The 20,141-nt window shown below is 39.3% G+C and overlaps 1 protein-coding gene across 4 annotated transcripts in view; it reads left to right on the forward strand.

The window, feature by feature from the left end:
- The window catches only part of mgaa (MAX dimerization protein MGA a), an 85,818-nt gene that overhangs the window by 17,890 nt on the left and 47,787 nt on the right, over nucleotides 1-20,141 (forward strand). For 3 of the 4 annotated variants that reach the window (XM_020514676.2, XM_048599988.1, XM_048599986.1), the window contains exons 3-10: nucleotides 349-1,486; nucleotides 8,341-8,407; nucleotides 10,088-10,198; nucleotides 10,452-10,607; nucleotides 11,978-12,100; nucleotides 13,033-13,577; nucleotides 15,587-15,905; nucleotides 17,364-17,596. In XM_020514676.2, the coding sequence (XP_020370265.2) occupies nucleotides 349-1,486; nucleotides 8,341-8,407; nucleotides 10,088-10,198; nucleotides 10,452-10,607; nucleotides 11,978-12,100; nucleotides 13,033-13,577; nucleotides 15,587-15,905; nucleotides 17,364-17,596 (2,692 nt within the window). The remainder of the gene's footprint in view (nucleotides 1-348; nucleotides 1,487-8,340; nucleotides 8,408-10,087; nucleotides 10,199-10,451; nucleotides 10,608-11,977; nucleotides 12,101-13,032; nucleotides 13,578-15,586; nucleotides 15,906-17,363; nucleotides 17,597-20,141) is intronic. The other variant, XM_048599987.1, reaches the window with a different exon arrangement.

Below are 20,141 nucleotides of genomic sequence, written 5' to 3' on the forward strand. Positions count from 1 at the left end.
TATCTAGTTTCTTGGGGAAAGAACAGAATTGGAAGTTGCAGGTAAATAAGTCAAGTTGGGGCTCTAATGAGATGCTATTGTGTGGAAATAAGACAGGTGCCACTTAATGGTGAGATTCTGAAGTTGCCATTTAGGGTTGAGGAGAAAACTGGGAAAAAAAATCTTGATTGTTGAGAATATGACTTTTTTTCATTCATACTGTATTTCCCCACCTTTCCCATCATTGTTCATATCATTCCAGAACGATTCCACTGTCCATATCACGTTGTACATTGATATGTTAGATTTTTGAGGATATTCTGTATTTGGTATGAATTGAACTTTCTTTATATTTTCTTTATTCTCCAGCATCTTAAAACAACTCCCTAATGTGTATTCTACTCATCCGTTCAGTATTACATCATCTGAAGACCAGGAAGAATCTTTCAATATCATTATCAAAGAAGAGCCACCAGATGATGATGAGTACTACCATGCAGCAAACAGAGAGAATCTTGATAATGCTGGGCTGAAATGCAAGAAAGAGGAGGAAGATTATTTAGATTCTTCTTCTAACCAGAGCACTCCAGCTTCAGGGGGACAGCTTGATGGAGCTAATTGTGAGTTAGCTAATAAAACTACCAATAAAAACGGTGTAAGTGAAGTGGATACAATTACCGGGGCTACCAAGCGGCCGTTGAGTAGCTCTGAAGGGGTAGCTAAAGCCAAAATGCTGCGAATGGAAAGTGGCAAAATGCCAGTCGTTTGCCTGGAGCCTTGCACCATTACTAAGGGTACTATAAAACTATCTGACCTGCCTCAAAAATTCCTCTCTCCTTGTCGGAGAAACTGGGCTCCTCGTGCTGTCCGCTCTCTAAGTTCAGTCGAAAAACCTACTCGCTTACCCAGTTCTGCTGAAAAATCTAAGCCAGAAAATGTTGACTCATTGCCATATAAAGAGAATGACTCTGAGTCTGTGTCTGGAAGAACTAAGAAGAAAAGGAATACCTCTACAGTGTCACATAGCTCAATTGCTTCTAATACAACTCCATCCCAAAAGGCCTGTAGTGAAGATTCTAGATTTTGCAACATCAAACACACTGAAAAGACTACGAGTTCTAGGATTTGGAGCCCTGCAAGAAAGGTGGACAATTGTCCTGAGGATTCACCAATTTATTCAAAGTCAACACGTTTATCAACTAAAGCCATCAGTTCAGGTATCTGGAGACCTCCAGATGGCACAACTGATAGTATTAAAGAGATACCTATGCTACACTCCAGCTCGAAGTCTCCATGTGTAACAAAACAACAGCATCTTGCAGCCAAAGCTTATAGACGGAGTCGATCAAAAAGGTTGCGGCAGTCTGCAAAAGCTGCCTGTACTGTCTCTGCAGCACCTGTTTCTCAGGATTCCTCTGAACATCTGGAACAGGAAGAAGTATTCTGTGATGTCAGTCCAGACCTGGATGATGTAGAGGGAGTTACCTTTGTGTCATACGCATCTCAGGTAAGGGTGTTATCCATAGGCATGTGTTTCATCAAAAAATTTGTGCTCATGGTTAAAATATGTCATTTCCTAGGTATATTGACAAAACAGTTAATAAGTGGACATTTTTGTATTTTGTATGAATACTTAGATATTTATAATTTTGATTATTCAAAGCTAATGATCACCTTTGGAACACCCATAGTTTGGGAAATTTTAGTCAATGTTATCAGAAAGACTGATCATTAAATGTGCACTGAGGGGGTATGATGTTTACTCAACTTAACTACGCCTAATTAAGGGTGAAAATGATCCATCCAGCAGTGTGACAGATTCATATCAAACTAGAAAACTATTTACACAATGTTTGCCAATAAAAATAGGGCAGTGCATGTTGTAGCTGTATAGGACACTGGCTAGGCCACTTTTAGAATACTGCATTCAATTCTGATCTCCCTGCTGTAGGAAGTATGTTGTGAAAATTGAAAGCGTTCAGAAAAGATTTACAAGGATGTTGCCTGAATTGGAGGGTTTGAGCTATAGGGAAAGGCTGAATAGACTGGGACTATTTTCCCTGGAGCGTCGGAGGCTGAGGGGTGACATTATAGAGGCTTGTAAAATCATGACAGGCACGGATAGGGTGAATAGCCAAGGTCTTTTCCCCCTGAAAAGGGGAGTCCAAAATTAGAGGGCACCGGTAAAGGTGAGAGGGAAAAGATTTAAAACGGACCTGAGGGGGAATTTTTCACACAGAGGGTGGTGCGTATGTGGAATGAGTTGCCGGAGGAGGTAGTGGAGGCTGGTACAATTGCAGCATTTAAAATCGTCTAGATGGGTATGTGAATGGGAAGTTTTAAAGGGACATGGGTCAAATGGGTCTAGATTGATGTTGGATATCTGGTTGGCATGGACGAGTTAGACCAAAGGGTCTGTTTCCGTGCTGTACATCTCTGACTGTATAAAATGTTGATTTGGTATGAGTCCATATTTCACTTGGAGCAGTTTAACGCCTTACAATCCACAATATAGTTGTTCTCTGTTATTGTTTCTAACAGATCACTACACACAAACCTATTTTAATTTGAGCTCAATTCATCTGAAGAGAAGTTTTTAAGATAAATATCAATGAGATAGCTCACCAATGTTCCAAGTTTTTTTTAAACTCCAGAGTTCATCTGTTCCCTACTGTTCTCCTACTACTGTTTTTTTGAGTTCCTTTTAGAGCTGTTGTGTTTAACTTTCTCATGTTTCAATCTGAATATAACGTTAGGGGAAGTACCCCTCTCAGCCCCCGAGGCCTGCTCCGCTTCAGTAAGATCATGGCTGATCTGGTAGCTCCATGGTCCTGCTTAACCTCCCCAATAACCCTTCACCCCCTTGCTTATCAAGAATCTATCTATCTCTGCTTTAAAGTAATTCAGACTCTTCCACCACCACCATTTGAGGAAGAAAGTTGTGACCCTCTTGGGGGAAAAAATATTATCTGTGTCTTAAATGTCTTGACCTAATGTTTAAAAATAATTTTCCCTAGTTCTGGATTTTTCCAGAAGTAAACATTCTTTCCACAGACACCCTGTCAAGATATCTTAATCAAATTGTCTCCCATTCCCTATCCCTTTCAAATTTGAAAACTTCATTTTTATGGATTAGTTCATAATCATAAGCCATTATATTGCCTGTCTAGCAGTTGCGACCTTTCGGTCCTCAACGTGAGTTACTACAGATGGTAGTATTTTTAATATACCTCTAAGAGGGTAGTGTCTCTAGGAGCTTTATATGTAGTTCTTTATAATGCTTTTATCCTTCTGTCAAAATCACTGTCTAACCCTTTCAAATTCAATATAGATTTGATCAGGTTGCATTCATAAATTCCAGAACCTTTGCCTAAATGCCTCTGGCACTAACTTGTGTGAAGTCAATGTAGTCTTCTTCATTGGATCATTATCCTGAGAAACCGCTTCCGACAGTGAAGCATAAATTTCCTGTGCTTTATCTTGTCAACTTAGTCACGTAAGCAATGTCCAGTCCTTTTCTACCAAATTCATTTGCCTACCCGTTTTCTCAAATGACCTGAATAATGTATCCACATCTTTTGCCTCAAATTTTCGTAGAGCCTGTGCAAATATAAATGTTTCCTTACTAGACTTCAAATAATAGCTCAGTTTCTCTCCACCAGAGGCTACGTCCATACCTGCCATCTCCTGTTTCAGCTGTGCCATTTTAAGCTTTAATCATGCTTCCTCACTTTACCTTGCACTTGAACTTCTAATCCGGTATTCTCAATTCTGTATCCTGTTTTCTTCATTCCATCTTCCTTTCTTTATCTTTTCCAGCCATCTGGTTTCTTACTTCTTTCCTCATGCTCAAGCTGCTTCAGTTGTAACTGAATATCACTTGATTCTGACAGTTCACTGTATTTCCTCTAAACCCAAGTAACATGCTACACATCATTTATCTCTACCATTTTAGCTTTGTCAAGCAGTGCTACCTCCAGTTTACCTGCCAAGTCAATCAAGCTTGGTTTTGAAATTTCCTTTAAGACTGCCAGCAACAACTCTGTTAACTGCAAGAAATCCTTTGCTGTTTCCTGTGTCATGTCTTCAATGTTGTATAGACCCTGGTACTTTCCTTCACCTGTATTATTTAGCAATTTTACACCCAAATCTTCATTGCTTCTGCTTCCTATCCGATCTCAGATGCTTCCAATGATTGGTAACAGACACAAGAGGCTGGTTTCCTTACAAAACAAGAGTCCCTGACTTATCAGCTAAAAATCACAGCTTACAGCAGCTGTTGCAGGAAAGATACTTTATTTTTCAGGTTTCCAGTGAATTTTGACTGCAGAGAACAGAGACCGCTCCTGAGCTGGGAAGGACTGAACATCGTTCTCTTGCTCCTTCTCTGTAACTTGTTCACAACTCCAAGTCGTTCATTTACGTGAGAACCAATCACACAGTGGATGCCAATCATCTACAGCTCAACTTTAATACTTAAACAATTGTTTCCGATACTTGCCATTGGTGTCAGGTTACTTGCTTTCAAAACTGCAGCCGTTTAAAACACTCGTTTTAAAATTCAGCCTCCAGCTTTTAAAAAAAAGATAAAAAGATATATTCCTTATAAAATTTAGCAACCATACCTTTGCCAACTTCTTCCAGTCATTTATTGAAATTGGAAAACGTTAAGGCCCAAGCACTGATTCTTGTGGCACATCCTCTCGTCACATCTTGCCAACCATCAAAACCCATTTATGCCTACAGTATTTCCTGCTAGCTAACCAATCTTCAGTCTTGAAGCTGGACTTCTACTACAGTGACAGAAGGCTGTCTGGCATGGTAACCAGTGCACCCCGCTACTTAGTGTGTATGCTGTTCACGTTCTGCTGTATGTCATCCCTAATCGTAACCCTAAAGTGGTACTTATTGGAGTCCTCTTCAGCAAAACTTATTCATATGCTTGTTGCAACCATTACTTAGCTCCTAACTGAGTCCTGGGGTAGCCAGTAGCGGAGGGGATGGGGGGTATTGCTAGGGCCTCTTGGCCCCACAGTTTAGTCTGGTAAATGAGCACAAACTTGCCGTGCTACCTACTTAAACCTCAGTCAGTCCATGCATTGTGACCCCCTTACCCAAGAAAATAGTGTGTAGCAATTTGTAGGCTAGTCAGTTTTATTGATGATGTTTGAGGGATAACTATAGGTCAGATCATCAAAAAGAAATCACTTGCTGTTATTCAGATGCTATCAGGGGATTGCTTATACCTGCTCAAGAGGGTTGACTTTTTATTTATTAACTCATCTGAAAGTGCTGCATTGGAGTGTCAGCCTAGACTTTATGCTGAAATCTCTGGAATGGAACTTGGGTGTTTCAGCTGAACCACAGCAAACACCTGAGTAAGTGGTTAAAGCAATGTGCCTAGGAGGCAGGACTGCTCGAGCCTCCTCTGTCACCTGACTACTTTTGCGTTCATTACAACTAAATGAACAATTTCTTTTGCATTTTTAATTGGCATCATAAATTTATTTGTGTCCAAAATATTCAATAACTATTTGGAATAAATCCTTGAATCAAAGCAAATGCCACCAGTGGAGGTCTGGGATGCAGTACCTGGCTTGTCAGAAAATTATTGGTCAACGATTATGATTTTGCATCTGTAGGTTTGGGTCCCTGAAATTCTGTCCCCAGTTTAATTCTGTATTTAAGTATCTCATGTTGCCTGTTTATTCAAGCTTTGTATGTGATTAAGTAATCAATGATCAAAATTGGAAATGAATATGTGTTACCATTTTAGAGAAATTGTCCTAATTCAGAAACAAGGTTTGTTGTCCAATTGTGGCCAAATTTGATGTCTATACAAAGATAGATATTAACTTGTTTTCCTATGCAAAACTCTTCAAAAAGCCATAGATATATAAAACAAGTGTGCAAACATTTGATAAATGGAGTATAATGTAGGGAAATATGAGGAGGCCCACTTTTCCTGGAATAGGAAAGCAGAATGTCATTAAACGACGAGTCTGCAGAATGATGCCGTAAAGATGGATCCTGGGTATCCTTGTGCCTGAATTGTAACACATTAACCTGAAGGTGCGGCGGGTGATTAGGAAGGTAAATGGAAGGTTGGCCTTGATTGCAAAAACGATGGAATACAACGGTAGTGAAGTTTTGCTACAGTGCACAGAACATAGTCATACAACATGGAAACAAATCCTTCATCCATGCTGACCAAGTTTCTCAAACTAAATTAATCCCACTTGCTTGCATTTGGCCCAAATCTTCTTTAAACCTTTCCTAATCATGTACCTATCCAAGTGCCTTTTAAATATTGTAACTGTACCTGCATCTACCACTTCCTCTGGCAGTTCATTTCACACGCGAACCACCCTCTGTGAAAATGTTGCGCCTCAGGTCCCTTTTAAATCTTTTCCCCCTCACCTTAGAAAATATACTCCCTAGTTTTGAGCTCTCCCACCCTACGGAAAAGACAGTTGCTATTCACCTTATCTGTGCCCCTCCTGATTTCATAAAATTTTATAAGTCACCCTCAACCTTCTATGCTCCAGTGAAAAAAGTTCCAGCTTATCCTTTTCTGAAAAAGGGTCCAGACACGAAACGTCAGCTTACCTGCTCCTCTGGTGCTGCTTGGCATGCTGTGTTCATCCAGCTCTACACCTTGTTCCCCCAAGCCTATCCTTATAGCTCAAACCCTCCAGTTCTGGCAACATCCTGATAAATCTTTTCTGAACTCCCTCCAGTTTAATAATATCCTTCCTATAGAAGGCCGACCAGAACTTTACACAGTAATCCTAAAAGTGGTCTTACCAACGTCCTGTACAACCTCAATGTGACATCCCAACTCCTGCACTGAATGGTCTGAGCAATGAAAGCAAGCATGCTAAATGCCTTTTTAACTACCTGTGATGCGACTTTCAAAGAACTGTGTACCTGAACCCCTAGGTCTGTCTGTTTGACAACACTACCCAAGGCCCTACCATTAACTGTATAAGTTGTGTCCTTATTTGTTTTACCAAAATGCAATACCTCACATTTATGCAAATTACGCTCCATCAGCATCATTCCCAGAGATCTCTTGTGGACTTCTAGCCAGCATATTTTTAGTATTCAGCCACCCCATGGTTGCCTACACTCTGCTTCTTGGGTCGGTGTCCCTGACTTTTATCTCGCATGAGCCCTGCCCCCTTGGACTGAAGGTTGTGACATTCTCCAGTGGCAGGTTGGTAAATGTCCTGGCTCAAGAGCTTCCCACCTTGGTAATGAAAATCCATCCCTTCTGTTGGGAGTGGCATATTGCTAAATTTACTTCTTTTTTGTTTGTGAGCTTTGTTGTACAAGATAATGGTCCAGATGTTGTAGTAAAAATAACAGTGAAGTTAACAGCGCTTGTTGTTATTAAGGAATAAATTGGACATAGCCTTCTGGTGTTCACAAATATGCAATTAAACATGGAAATCACGAATGTTGCCTGAGCTACCCTGCTTCTGCCAAAGTTTACTACATCAACCTTGCGGTAAAAGCTTCAGTATTTAAATCCATAAGTGTGTGAAGTTGCAGTACCAGTACACTACATACACACTAAGCAGCACCAGAAAACAGTTGGGGCTTGTTTGTTCATGTGGAGGTGAATTTTTAATAAAGAAAGGTAAATGTTAAGCATTACCAAAGATTTACATGGAGTCCTATTCCTTCAGGTTTTGAGTGGTATTGTGGAGGTCCCATCTGACTTCTGAGGTGAAAAGATTCCGCAGAAGATCAAGTTCTCCTTGATTTTGTTCATTTTTTGGGGCCAGTGTTTATAATTGAACCACTTTCAAAAAATCTTAACTGGTCATTTGTAATTTATTTTTGCTGGAACTTGCTGCGTACAAATTGGGTGTTATGTTTCTGATATTGCAGCAATGATTATGCTTCAGAAGTACTACAGATGTAAAGCACTTTTTGACTTCCTGAGATTGTGAAAGAACCTATATAAATGCAAGTTTTTTTTTAAACAAAATAAATTTGTCTTTGCCTTTTTCACTTTGTTTCTCAGAATTTGGACTATTATAATAGTAATGCCAATTTGGATAGGAGGTAGGTTGAATGAGCATTGGCAACTAAGCGATGATTTAGTAGGAGGAAGCGAGGGAACTTGACAGTGGGGCATTTGCTTCAGACATGGACTTTCAGAGCTCAAACAAAACTGTTGGATTAGGCTTGTGTAAGAAGTGATTCAGTTACAGCTGTTTATTTTGCAACCAATCCACACTTTTGAATTTCTTAACTTTTTTAGTCTTGTTTAAAATGTCATATGTTTGTATTTAATTCTGAATTGTTTGTTATGATATCATTTAAATATATTGATCAATATTTGTACAGGATGCCCTTCAGTCCCACCTGGTTGAGCAAGTACCGGAGAACTCAAGTGATGCCATCCATCAGACAGGTATTAATCATAAAAATTCTCTCTTATTGTGTGTGCTGAGCTATGATGCTAGTAGCCAAATTAATCTGATTTGGAGTTTAAGTTTCTCTGGTATTTAGTCAAGTTCTGTTTTACCAGAAACTTGCTTTTGCTTCAGTTGAGAACGATGTGACAGTTTCTAAATTCAGTAATAGAAATGAGGAAATTAAACTGCAAGTTTCCAACTAACTGACCCAAAGCAATGTACTGGGAGAGAACAAAAAAAAATTAACCACTCAGCAGGTCTGGCAGCATCTGTGGAGAGAAAGCAAAGTCAAAGTTTCAGGTGTTGGGGCCCTTCATTTAAACTAGTAGCACCTCGGAAAAAGGTGGTATATAAGCTAAAACTATGCTTTGGGTGTAAAGGAGTACATGACAGTGAAGATGGAGCCCAGAGAAAGAGAACAACAGTTAGGCAAACAAAGAGATGGATAATGATATGCCAGGGAAGGAGAAACACTGACAATGGAGACCAGAAGTGGGTGACAATGGTTTGGCAAACATTACGAGTGACAATGGTTTGGCAAACGTTACGAGTGACAATAAAAGTAACGGTGGTAGACAGGAAGAAAGATTAAAACAGAAATTGTGTTGGCGAGAGGAGCAGAACTTCTTCAAGGGATGATGTGGAGGTGCTGGTGCTGGACTGGGGTGGACAAAGTCAGAAGTCACATGACACTAGTGAAGGTTTCACTTCACCCGTCAAAGGGGCTACACTGTGAAAGTGTGTGATTTCAGATAAACCTGTTGGACTCTAACCTGTTATTGTGTGACTTCTGACTTTCTTCAATATAGGCATATCTGGAGGAGGTGTGGCAATGAGTTAAACACTAAAATAAAACCAAGAACTGCAGATGCTGGAAATCTGAAACAAAAACCAAATTTGTTGGAGAAGTGTTGACTCTGCTTTATCTGAATTTATCCAGCAATTTCTGTGGTTTTTTAAATGTTCTGGGAGACTGTGTGCAACAGAATTTGAGATGTTGTGAAGACTTTGTTTCGACAATTAATAAAGGCTTTCAGTGCCGTAAATGTGGCAGTAGTATAAGATGTAATTCATTCCTCGGAAAGATGGATAAATGGGCAAAAAATGACAGCATGGGATAGGAAAGGCCATTTAGTTCAGCAGTCAGATTTCTTCTCGGGATTGCATAATCAGTCTTTACCCAGTCATGAATATTCTGTGAAAATGTATTGTGAACGTCTGTTGAACTTCTTCTGTGCTACAATGGTAAATGAAACTGGTCAGTAAAATACATACCTAACTTTGGATTCTGCATGAAACATCAGACCAATTTGGCTTAATTATAAAACATTTTCAAGGTTAATTTCACACGTTTAATTATATAACTATATATTTGTCCCTATAATCTTCAGTCTCTTTTCAAACCAATTGTTCAAATAGCTTTCTTTTCAAATGTGTTATTTAGTAGGATGTTGATATTCCAGTTTAGAGTCAAATTTTGCATATTACTTTGGAGTATGAAAGATTCCTTCTTGGATCAAGTTTTGTTGAGTATCCTGTTTGGGAGTGTGTGGGTTGATTGAATTGATTTTAGTGGGTAAGTCAAATTGGGATTTGAGTCCAATCTATTTTCTGATTCTTTTTCCTGTCTGTATTCACCATGCTTTTTGAAAATGTCATGTTACTTTCCATTCTAGCAGTTCCCCAGGAAAGTGATGAGGAGAAAATTGAAAGACTGGAAGAGAAGCTAATTGAGGACTTAACACATTTAGACTCCAGAGTTATAATGCACCCATCACTTAAAGCAGGTGACTGTGACGTGTGACAATGCATGAAAGTTTGAGCCAATCTGATGGTCAGTGAAACATTGTGAAGTAGATGGTAAAAAGTGATTCGAGATATATCCAGTTTGCTTGATTTCCAGTATGATTTTTTCGATTTTTGTTTTTTTCATGTGATCATTTTTATGTTACAGCTTTAAATTCTGTTAAAAGAAACCGATTTTGTTTGTTTTTGTAAGGCTTTAGGTCTGATTTAAATGAATGTTTTTTCCCCCCATAGCTGGTGTTAAGCCGAGTTCCCTGATGTCAAAGGTCAGCCTGAACTTGAAACATTTGGGAGTTGTATTACTGCCTCCATCAGCAGGATTCACTAAACCTGATTGGAGAGATGATTTAGAATGCTCACCTTCCAGACAAACTGACCAGAGTTCTCCAGGTGAGCAAACAGCCAGTTTAGTGAAGCATGACCTGTCCTGTATTAAATAAAAATGTTTGATTTCATTTATTGGGCCTATATTCTGTTCCATATCAGTATTAACGTTGTCATTGGGATTGGACTGAACTTTGTTTTTGTCAATGACTGTGAAGATTTGAAATAATTTTTTCTGAAGATTTTAATTTAAAATTCAGAGACAAGACTGAATTCAAACTGTTAATTTAAATGTTAAAGCATTGATTAGTAGACCAGAGCATTTTTTTGAATTGACATTAGAGATTAGAATGCTAAATGCCTTTTCAATATTGGCTTAAGTGCTTAACAGTTGAGTGGATTTCAGAGTTTTATGACAAAGCAAACAATAGTGCTTGTGAGAATATGGAATGAAACTTGGTAACATGTCCATTTAAACCAGAGCTTTATTTTCAATGAAAGCACTGCAACTAAATTGGAAAGGAGCTATGCTAGTATTGACTTTTCTGATAACTTAAAATAATCCTGCTGCCAACACATCTTGTCTTTCATTTACATGTTGTGAGGACATATCAAACTGAGGCCATAAAATTTGGAGGGCTGCAGTTAAAGGGTGAGGCTCATGTTGGCTTTTTGAGTCAAACTGTTAGATATTTAAGGCCTGCTCACCTGTGCTGATATATGTAAATCTGACCATAACTCGTGTAATATTTTTCGTAGTAGATAAAACATTATAATTCCCTTTTTTGTTCTGGTTAAGTCCTCCTTTTGCCTAACAATTTATCTTTGGCACCCTTCCCTACCCTCAGTTTTGGGCATGCCATTCGATAGTGCCGTACAAGATGTAATAAAAGCTGTGCTTTCTTAAATGTGTTACATCAAGACTTTAAGTGCCCTACATGTGGCAACAGTGTAAGATGTAACTTCAACAAAAATGGATAAATTGGAACAGAAGGACAATATGAAATAGGAACAGCCACTTAGTTCAGCAATTCACAGAATAGCTGTTCACCCTCAGTCCTTTCGAGCTGTGCTCTAACTCAATGTTTGAGAGTTGACTCAGCCTTAGATTAACATTTCATATCTTTACCCTGTTCAGATCACTTCTATTTTTTTTAAAGAAAAGGTCCACAGAAATAAATTATTCTTCCCTTTCCACTTTCGTAAGCAGAATGTATTTCTCGGGAAGATACTTTATTTTTTCAGACTAACTATAAATCTGGATTCTTAAAGTAAACAGAAATGTGATCAGGAATGAGGCCTTATTAATTTTCTCTGTATTCTCAAGTCAAATTTGTACATCAACAATAGCCACTAATTTTAGATGAGACTTTTTTTTTACAGTTACAGTTGCTGTGGTCTCCTTTTAACGTGTGTTTTTCTTAATGAACATTCAGCAGAAGAAGAAATTCCATTTGTTTCCAGAACAGGAAAAACAAATGATTTTACAAAGCTGAAGGGTTGGAAACAAAAACTTGCACAGCAGTCTGGGACATCTGTTTCCAAACAGACAGAAGCAAGTAAGTTCTTAAATTAGAGCGTTCTTGTGTCTGAAAAAGTTCATGGGGCTAACTTTCAACTGGCAACTAATTGGACTGATTACTCATCTCGCATAGAAGCCACATGATTTTTCTTTTCACTTAGTTGAAATTAGTAAATAAAAAATCAATGCAAATTTGTGAGGAGTAAACAATTTGTTTGAAGCACATTTTACACCCAGACAACAAAATTGAAAGCCATCCCCAAAGTGATTCTTCTAACCCCACTTCAAAGAACAGAAGCTGCTGCTAGCCACTGTATTACCTGACCCCCAATTCCCATCCCATCCTGAATTTGCTAAATTTCTCCCATGCCTGAAAGCCTGCATTTATGTTTTTTCTCTTCTGCAGCCTGTCAACCTAGATGCCTTTATCCTTACTTTAGCTATTGGTCATTGCAGTACTTGACCCAGCCACCTGTTACTCTTCCACAGTGAGTTGCCTGATGTTCTTTGGGACCTAGTGATTGCGTCAAACTGATGTGCAATATAAGGGGGGTTCTCAAGTCTTCAGTCAGGTGCTGGGGATATATCCAGGTGGAAAATGTATCTCACTATATGGACATAACAGTTGGATTTGGTATCAAGGAAGAAATGCAGTGTTTAATCTGGTCTTTTTCTTTTAGCAGATCGTGTGAGTACATCCCTTAAGCAGAGTGCCTGCAGATACATGGTAGCAAGTTAGGCTGCCTATTGTTTTTTTAATTCATTTAAATTTTGCCATGCAAGTTCAAAGCTAGCTTTCCCAAAGCAACTTTGTTCAGTGTGTGGCAGGAGGTATATTAAAGAATTTGCATACCTGCCATTAGGCTTGTGGGGAGGAGGGGGAACTATGCTGCTTCCATCAATGAAAATTTCTTTGGACTCAAACAGTAATAAATGAACTGATCCTTTGTCTTTTGGTGTTTGTTCCAGCTTCCAGTTTAGAAAACACTGTGAAAAATCGTTCTGCCTTCTTAAGTGATAAACTGGATGAATACCTGGAAAATGAAGAGAAAATCATCAAACAACGAGCTGATCTGTGCATAAACAAAGTATCAAAAGTTGTTTATCAGATGCCCACCAAAAGCTCCAGTTACGTCCGAACATTGGATAGTGTATTAAAACACCGGACATCTGAAGCTGCCCCTGGACAGTCTCGCTCAAGTAGTCAAGCTATGGTTTCCCCACAGCCCATTTCAGTTGGCTCAGTTTCCAAAGCCTGCGAACAGAATGGAAAAGTAATGCGATCTAATGCAGCCAGCAAAGAGCAGAAATCTTCAAGCAGTACAAAATCAACACCAAAAACAAGCAGCCCATCTACTAAAACATGTTCTACGCGCATGAGACCTCCGGGACTGTCCAAAAAGCAGAAGAAGTTAATGGATCTGGAGAATAGTGCCCTCTGGGATGGGAAGTCACGGACTTATATTACAGAAGAACGAGCAGAGGCATCTCTCTTAACTCTACTCACTGCACAGGTACCAGTTCCACTTTATATTAAAGAAAAGAAACTGGTGAAATGTGTTGACAAGGGACTAAAAGAATTCAAAGCTTGCTGAGATTGACCTTCCATTTTTAATTAGAAATTGCAGTGTACCCGTAATAAATGTTGTTGATTAAAGTTAAGTGCATTTGGAACAAAAACAGATAATATCTTAATACGCTTTCAAGCGCTAATAAATTACAAGTGTGGTTTTGTTGAAGCAAGCCACCCTCTGCTATGCTTTATCGTATCTTAATTATAGATTGTTAGTTATGGACTGTACTTATTTTCACAGTAGCTCAACCTGAACATACCAAAGAATAGACTTCTGAGCAAGGTGAAATTATGTGGCCTTTGAAAGGTTACTGTTTCCCACAGGATACATGCGAGTATGTACTTGCAAGTTTTGCGGCCTTATTAGGTTCAGTAATTCCTTTAGACTCCAGTTCCTCCTGAAGGCATCATCAAGAGGGATATTTTAATCTTTTAGCTGTCTCAACATCTAGATCTTGATTTTTTTCGCTGATTTTGGATAGCCTGGGAACTCTCTTAAGATGGGTGGCATGTCCGAATTCCAGGATTCATGGATTTCCATTCTCAGGGTTTCTGACTTTCAAAAGGGCCTTTTGTGTGCGGGCTGATTTGGGCCACATAGCAAGTTGCTTTCCTGCCAACCTGTGGCTGCATTGTGGGGATAGGCGTGTCCTTATTCTCTTCAATTATCTTGGAGTTGGGCCAACTTTTCATGGTTGATGCCATTTTGGAGTTGTCATGAACCAAAGTCTATTTGAGAGAATCTTTTGAACAGTACATTCAAAAGATGTTCCTCATGCCCCTATGTCCACTTTGTCTACTGGATGTCTGGGCTCTTCACCAAGATTCATTATGCATTGGCTCAGAGCCCAAAATCCATTAGTCTGTTGAAAAAGATGAACCCAAGTTAAACAGTTTCTCTTTTGTCAATTGCTCTGTTTATGTATTCAAGATAGAGGTTTGAAGCACTTGCAGTTTTTGCATTGATACTTGAGACTGTCTGGATGATTGACCATTTTACTGGCATGTACTAAAAGGAGTTATTTTAATGAAAGTCAAAATTTTGATTTTTCTAAAGACTTCTTTTTACATATCCTGTTGTCAGTATAGGGTTCATTACTATGATACAGTGTATTGTGGGTTAGTAGACATGGATGTTCCATAGCAATATATGAGGGACAATGAAGGAAGAGATGGAGGGGCATGGAGGTTGTTGGGGCAGGCATCAGCTGGCATGGATGAGGCATGGGGAATATATGAGGTCTAGAGTTCCATAGCTCTGAAGCAAGCCTTTTAAACAATGCATTCCAATATTCAACAGGCCCTGTAACTGTCTCCAACCTCTTTCCCAGATTAACTGGCTAGCCTACTGTTTGCCTCCCCCTGCCCAGGCAATAAAAAGCTACTCTGGAGCTACTTCCTTCTGAGGCAGGTGTGCAAAGCTGGGTATTTCCTGACTCACACGACACACTTCAAAGGTGAAAATCCAGACCCAATTTCTTGTGGTTTTCTGCTTTCTGGTCACTTTATGCTTTCCAATTAATAGTCTTCCAAGTTACATTTGCACAAGCCAGTCTGTTATTTTACAAGTACCACTGCTGTTGATTTTTTTTCCTCCACTGACCAACTAACTCTTAAGGTGAACATTGTAGAAAGTGGATGCCACTTAAATATTTTAATTGAAAGCCAGTCAGGGACTTGTGCAGACTGGTTGAAGGGTTTTGGGATTGTGGGCCTAGCACGAGAAGCAGTGTTGCAGGAGACAGCACTGGTATTTTCTTCGGCTGAGCCAATATCTCAAGGCAGACAAAACATGGAACTCTTAAGCACATTGCTTTCCTGTCTGTAGGGAGTTTGGTAACATTTCTTTTACATTGGATTTTATACTACTTAAGTTAAGGTGAACGGTGTAAGATGTATGACTAACCCAATCCAACATAAAAATTGCATATTTCTCTCACCGTCTCTTAGGGAAAGCTTCAAACAAGAAAACATCGAGTGATACCTAAGCGGGCACCAATATGTAAGAATGAGTTCTGCCGCTTGGGCTGCATCTGTTCTAGCCTGTCACAGATGAAAGAGCCTCCCACACATTGTCGCAAGCCAGAGTGCATGTTCAACTGTAAGTGTCCAAAACGTGAGATGTTGGTGCTGAAGACTTTTGGGAGACGCAGGAGGCAACTCAGCAAGGCACTGCGGGAAGATCTAATATTCTACGATGCGCTAGCAGATGATGATGAGTGGAAACCAAGAACCAGAAAGAGGAAAAAGAAAAAAGTGGCTGAATATGGTTAGTGTTTGCTGTAGTGATTAGGATGCAATAAACATGGAGCTGGATGAACAGCAGGCCAGACAGCATCAGAGGAGCAGGAAAGTCAATGTTTCAGGTCAAAACCCTTTTGAAACGTTGACTTTTCCTGCTCCTCTGATGCTGTTCAACCTGTGTTTATCCAGCTCCATGTTTATTGACTCTGCATTCCTTACTGTTTCCTAGTGATTAGGATGCAGTTTAATAACTGTGTAGAAGTTAAGACTAGTTAAAAACTACTTCCTGATTAGTGAAAAATTCTAAATTAACATACTTCATGGAGCAGGAGGTCTTAGAAATGTCCTGAATGAGGCTGGTCGTCTACATTGTGCACAAATGTGTGAAGAACAAAGGGAATATGATCTGTTGAAGGAGCTCCTTGGCCAGATTTAACCCTTAGTCCAGATTTGACTGTTAGGTTAAATTCCTGTACTGGCAGAGGGCAGCATGAAAGTCCTGCCTTCTCAACCTAAACCCTCACATGAGGGCATAGTGACTCTTGGGTTATACTCACCAACAATCATCTGTCTCTAATGACAGTCTAGCGCTATGGTCCTGTGGGGCTGTGGTGGCTTCTATATGCTGCTGATCTAGTTTGTCACTTCACTGAAGTACTGAAAATGCTGCATTGTTGGAAGTGCTGTCTTTTGAGATGTTAAACTAATGTCTCATCTTTCCTTTTCTAATCGTGAAGGTGAACATTAAAGATTTCTTGACATTATTTGAGGAAGAGCCAAGAGTTCCTCCAGTGCACTGAGAATGCCTCCATGCCCTGGAGAGACTGCCATTGTTATGAATATTCTTCCTTTCTACGTTTTTTCCTCTCATTAAATATGTTGAGTGGTATCCTGGCTCATGTTTTATAAATACCCATTAAACTTATTAGTTAAATGCTGATGGGCAAAATGAATGTTATTCATAGCACTGTTTTGTACATTATAAATAATAGCTATTTTTGATTTTAACTGCGATAAGATAATTGTTAAAAAATTATTTCAGTATTGAACTTTTTGCATAGTCATAAGATGCTAAATCAGCTTTTCAAGGTGGTAAAGTCTTTGAACTATATACTAGGTTTGCCTTCACAAAAGGAAGGAAAATAACATTAACAATGACCATCAGAAAGCTGTATATATTATACTTAAAAGATACAGAAGTTCTTTTTTTTTAAAAATGCATAATTCCAAGAATGTTCTGGGGTATGGGATTGGTGCAACAGGGGAATCAAAACCAACATAAAATAGCAGACTATGACCATAGGATCTGTTGTATTCTATGTAATTACTGGTGTGATGTCAGTCCACTGGTGTATTGAAGAAGTAATTTGCAACAGGCTGAATGTAATTCCTATAACATCAAAATCAGTATCAATACTTCAACCAGTGAGGTAGTATAGGTGAAATACTACCTTCAGTTTTTTTTTGTTTCTTTTCCCTGCAGCAATTCCTGAACCAGAGCAACCTATGCGACCATATCCTCTGTGGATTCGGCAGGAGGGCGAGGTAGATCCTGAGCCAGTCTACACTGCCCCTCATCTGGAATCCTATCATAGCAGCAAATGCCCCCCGTCATCCCAACCACCGTCTCCACTAAGTCCAAAGGGACATGACTCTACTAAAGCCAGTGTTAGTTCGGTGTTGTCGACTCCTGCTAGTTCACCGAAGCCCTCTGAGGTGAGCAGCTGAAAATCATGTAAGGTCTTCCAGAAGTGTACATTCGGATTGTTGAGTTCTTAAAAATTTCAGCATTCGTTCATTTTGTGCTTTTATCAGCAATGGGGTAGCTAGAATTCTTGCAAGTCCCTTTTGTGGATAGGAAACACTACCAAGGCGTGTAATTTAATTGTCACTATTATTTGTGTATACTGGGCCAGTTCAGTTCTCAATGTGAATAATATAAATGTGTGGCCAGTAACAGTGACAAATAATTACCCTGTAGAATTTCTAAATTACTAAATAACCATGGGGAAAAAGGAGGAGAGGGAATAAATGCAACTATCACAAGAGGAAAAAGTGCAAGGGAAACTAATGGGGCTAATGACTGATAAGTTGTTTGGACCTGATTTGATTTGTCCTAGGATATTAAACGATGTAGCTACAGTGGCAGTGGATGCAATGGTCATAATTCTCCAAAGGTCCTTAGATTCTGGAAAAGTCCCAGAGGATTGGAAAGCTGCCAATGTAATACCTTCTTCATTTGAAAAGAAAAGCAGACAAAAGCAGGTGACTAGGCCAGTTAACATAATGTCTATGATTGGGGAAAATGTTAGATTCTATTATAAAGAATATAATTGTACAGTTTTTAGAAATACAAAATATGAGCAAGCAGAGTCAGCAGCCTTCATAAAGAGGAATCATTCCTGACAAATTTATTCAAATTCTTTAAGGAAGTATGAGCAAGCTAGATATTGGAGAAGCAATGGATATTTTGACTTTCCGAATGCATTTAATAAGGTGCTGCACTTTAGTAAGAGCCCATGCTGTTGGAGGTAGTATATTAATATGGAAAGAGGATTGGCTAACTAATAGAAGACGGAGGTAACAAGGTGTGGAGCTGGATGAACCCAGCAGGCCAGACAGCAGCAGAGGAGCAGGAAAGCTGACGTCTCGAGTCTGGACCCTTCTTCAGAAATGCATTTGGGAGTTAGGGCAGTAGGAGTTGGGATGTTTTCAGAATGGCAACCTGTAGCCAATGGATACATACAGGAATCTGTGCTCAGACTGCAATTATTTACAATACATGCCTTCGATGAGGACAATGTTCTAAAGCCAAGTTTTGTGGATGACAACATTAGGTGGGAAGGCAAATGGTGAGAATGACACGAGGAATCTGCAGTGGGATAGACAACTTAAGCATGTGGGCAGAAATTTGTGGATGGAATACAATGTGAGAAAATATGAGGATGTGCACTTTGGCTGGCAAAACAGAAGAAATCAATATTGTCTAAATTGAGAGAGACTGCAGATCCTACAACACAGGAATTTGGGAGTCCTTGTGCATAAAAATCTCAATAGCTATCTGCCATGTTCAGTGGATAATGGGGAATTCAAGTGAAACATTGGCGTTTATTTCAAATTGTGAAAGTAGGGGGAGTATAAAAATGGGGAAGGGAGGGTGTTTTCACTAAAACTGTACAAGGCTGGAATAATGTGATCAGTTTTGTGCTCCTTTCCTTAAGAAAAAATGCATTGGCATTGGAGGCAGTCCAGAGAAGTTCACTAGGCTGAAACTGTGTATTGCAGGACTCTCTTCTGGGGAGAGATTGAATAGGTTTGGCTTATACTCATTGGAATTTAGAAAAATGAGAGGAAATTTCATTTAAACATGCAAGATTCTTAGGGGACTGATCAGGTTAGATACGGAAAGGTTGTCCTCTCTTGTGGGCTGGTCTAGGACCAGAGGGCATAGTCTATAATGTTGGATCACCGATTTAAGGACGGGACGATGAGGAATTTAGTACGTAAGGGTAGTGAACTTGTGAAATTCTTTGCAGAGGGCTGTAGAAGTTGGTTTGTTAAGTGTATTCAAGACTGAGCTAGACAGAGTTTTATTCAGTAAGAGAATTTAGGATTATGGGATAAAGGTAGGAAAGTGGATAATTAGATCGCCTATGATCGCTTTGAATGATGAATCGATGGACTGAATGGCCAGCTATTGTCCATATTTCTTATGGTCTTAGTTCAGAGATTTTTCAGAAGCTGGAGCAACCCAGAGGTAGACCTCTTGGCCCCCTGGATAGTCATTATCATCTTGTTGCCTGAAGGTAGATGGAGTGCAATTCAGAAGGCTTGATGCCCTTTCCTTTTGCTAGGCACAGAGTTTTGTTTTTGTTGTCTTAACTTTTTCTAATCCATTGGATTGTTTGAGGATAGAAACAGATTTGGGAAAGACTTAATTTACACAATATTCCACTGCAAACTGAACAAAACATGGTGGTTCATTTAAATGTGAAGAGAGGAATATTCTCTCAGTTGGGATGGAGCTGCAGTCACATGTTGGAGTCACACCTTCAGTCCTGATTGATTCTGTAGTTATTGAGAAATGGCTATCATTTGATACAGCTAATTGTAACAATTATATCCATTTCCAAATTGTATCCACAGCCAGCACAAAATGAATTTTAAAAATCTGACTAGTTTTCTAGGATTTCTTTCTCCAGTGATGTTGCACATCTTTTCTTTTTAACAATAAAACGTTCTATTTATGTTCAAGTTGCAG

Source organism: Rhincodon typus, chromosome 8 (genome assembly GCF_021869965.1).
Source record: "Rhincodon typus isolate 14 chromosome 8, sRhiTyp1.1, whole genome shotgun sequence".
Lineage (NCBI taxonomy): Eukaryota > Metazoa > Chordata > Chondrichthyes > Orectolobiformes > Rhincodontidae > Rhincodon > Rhincodon typus.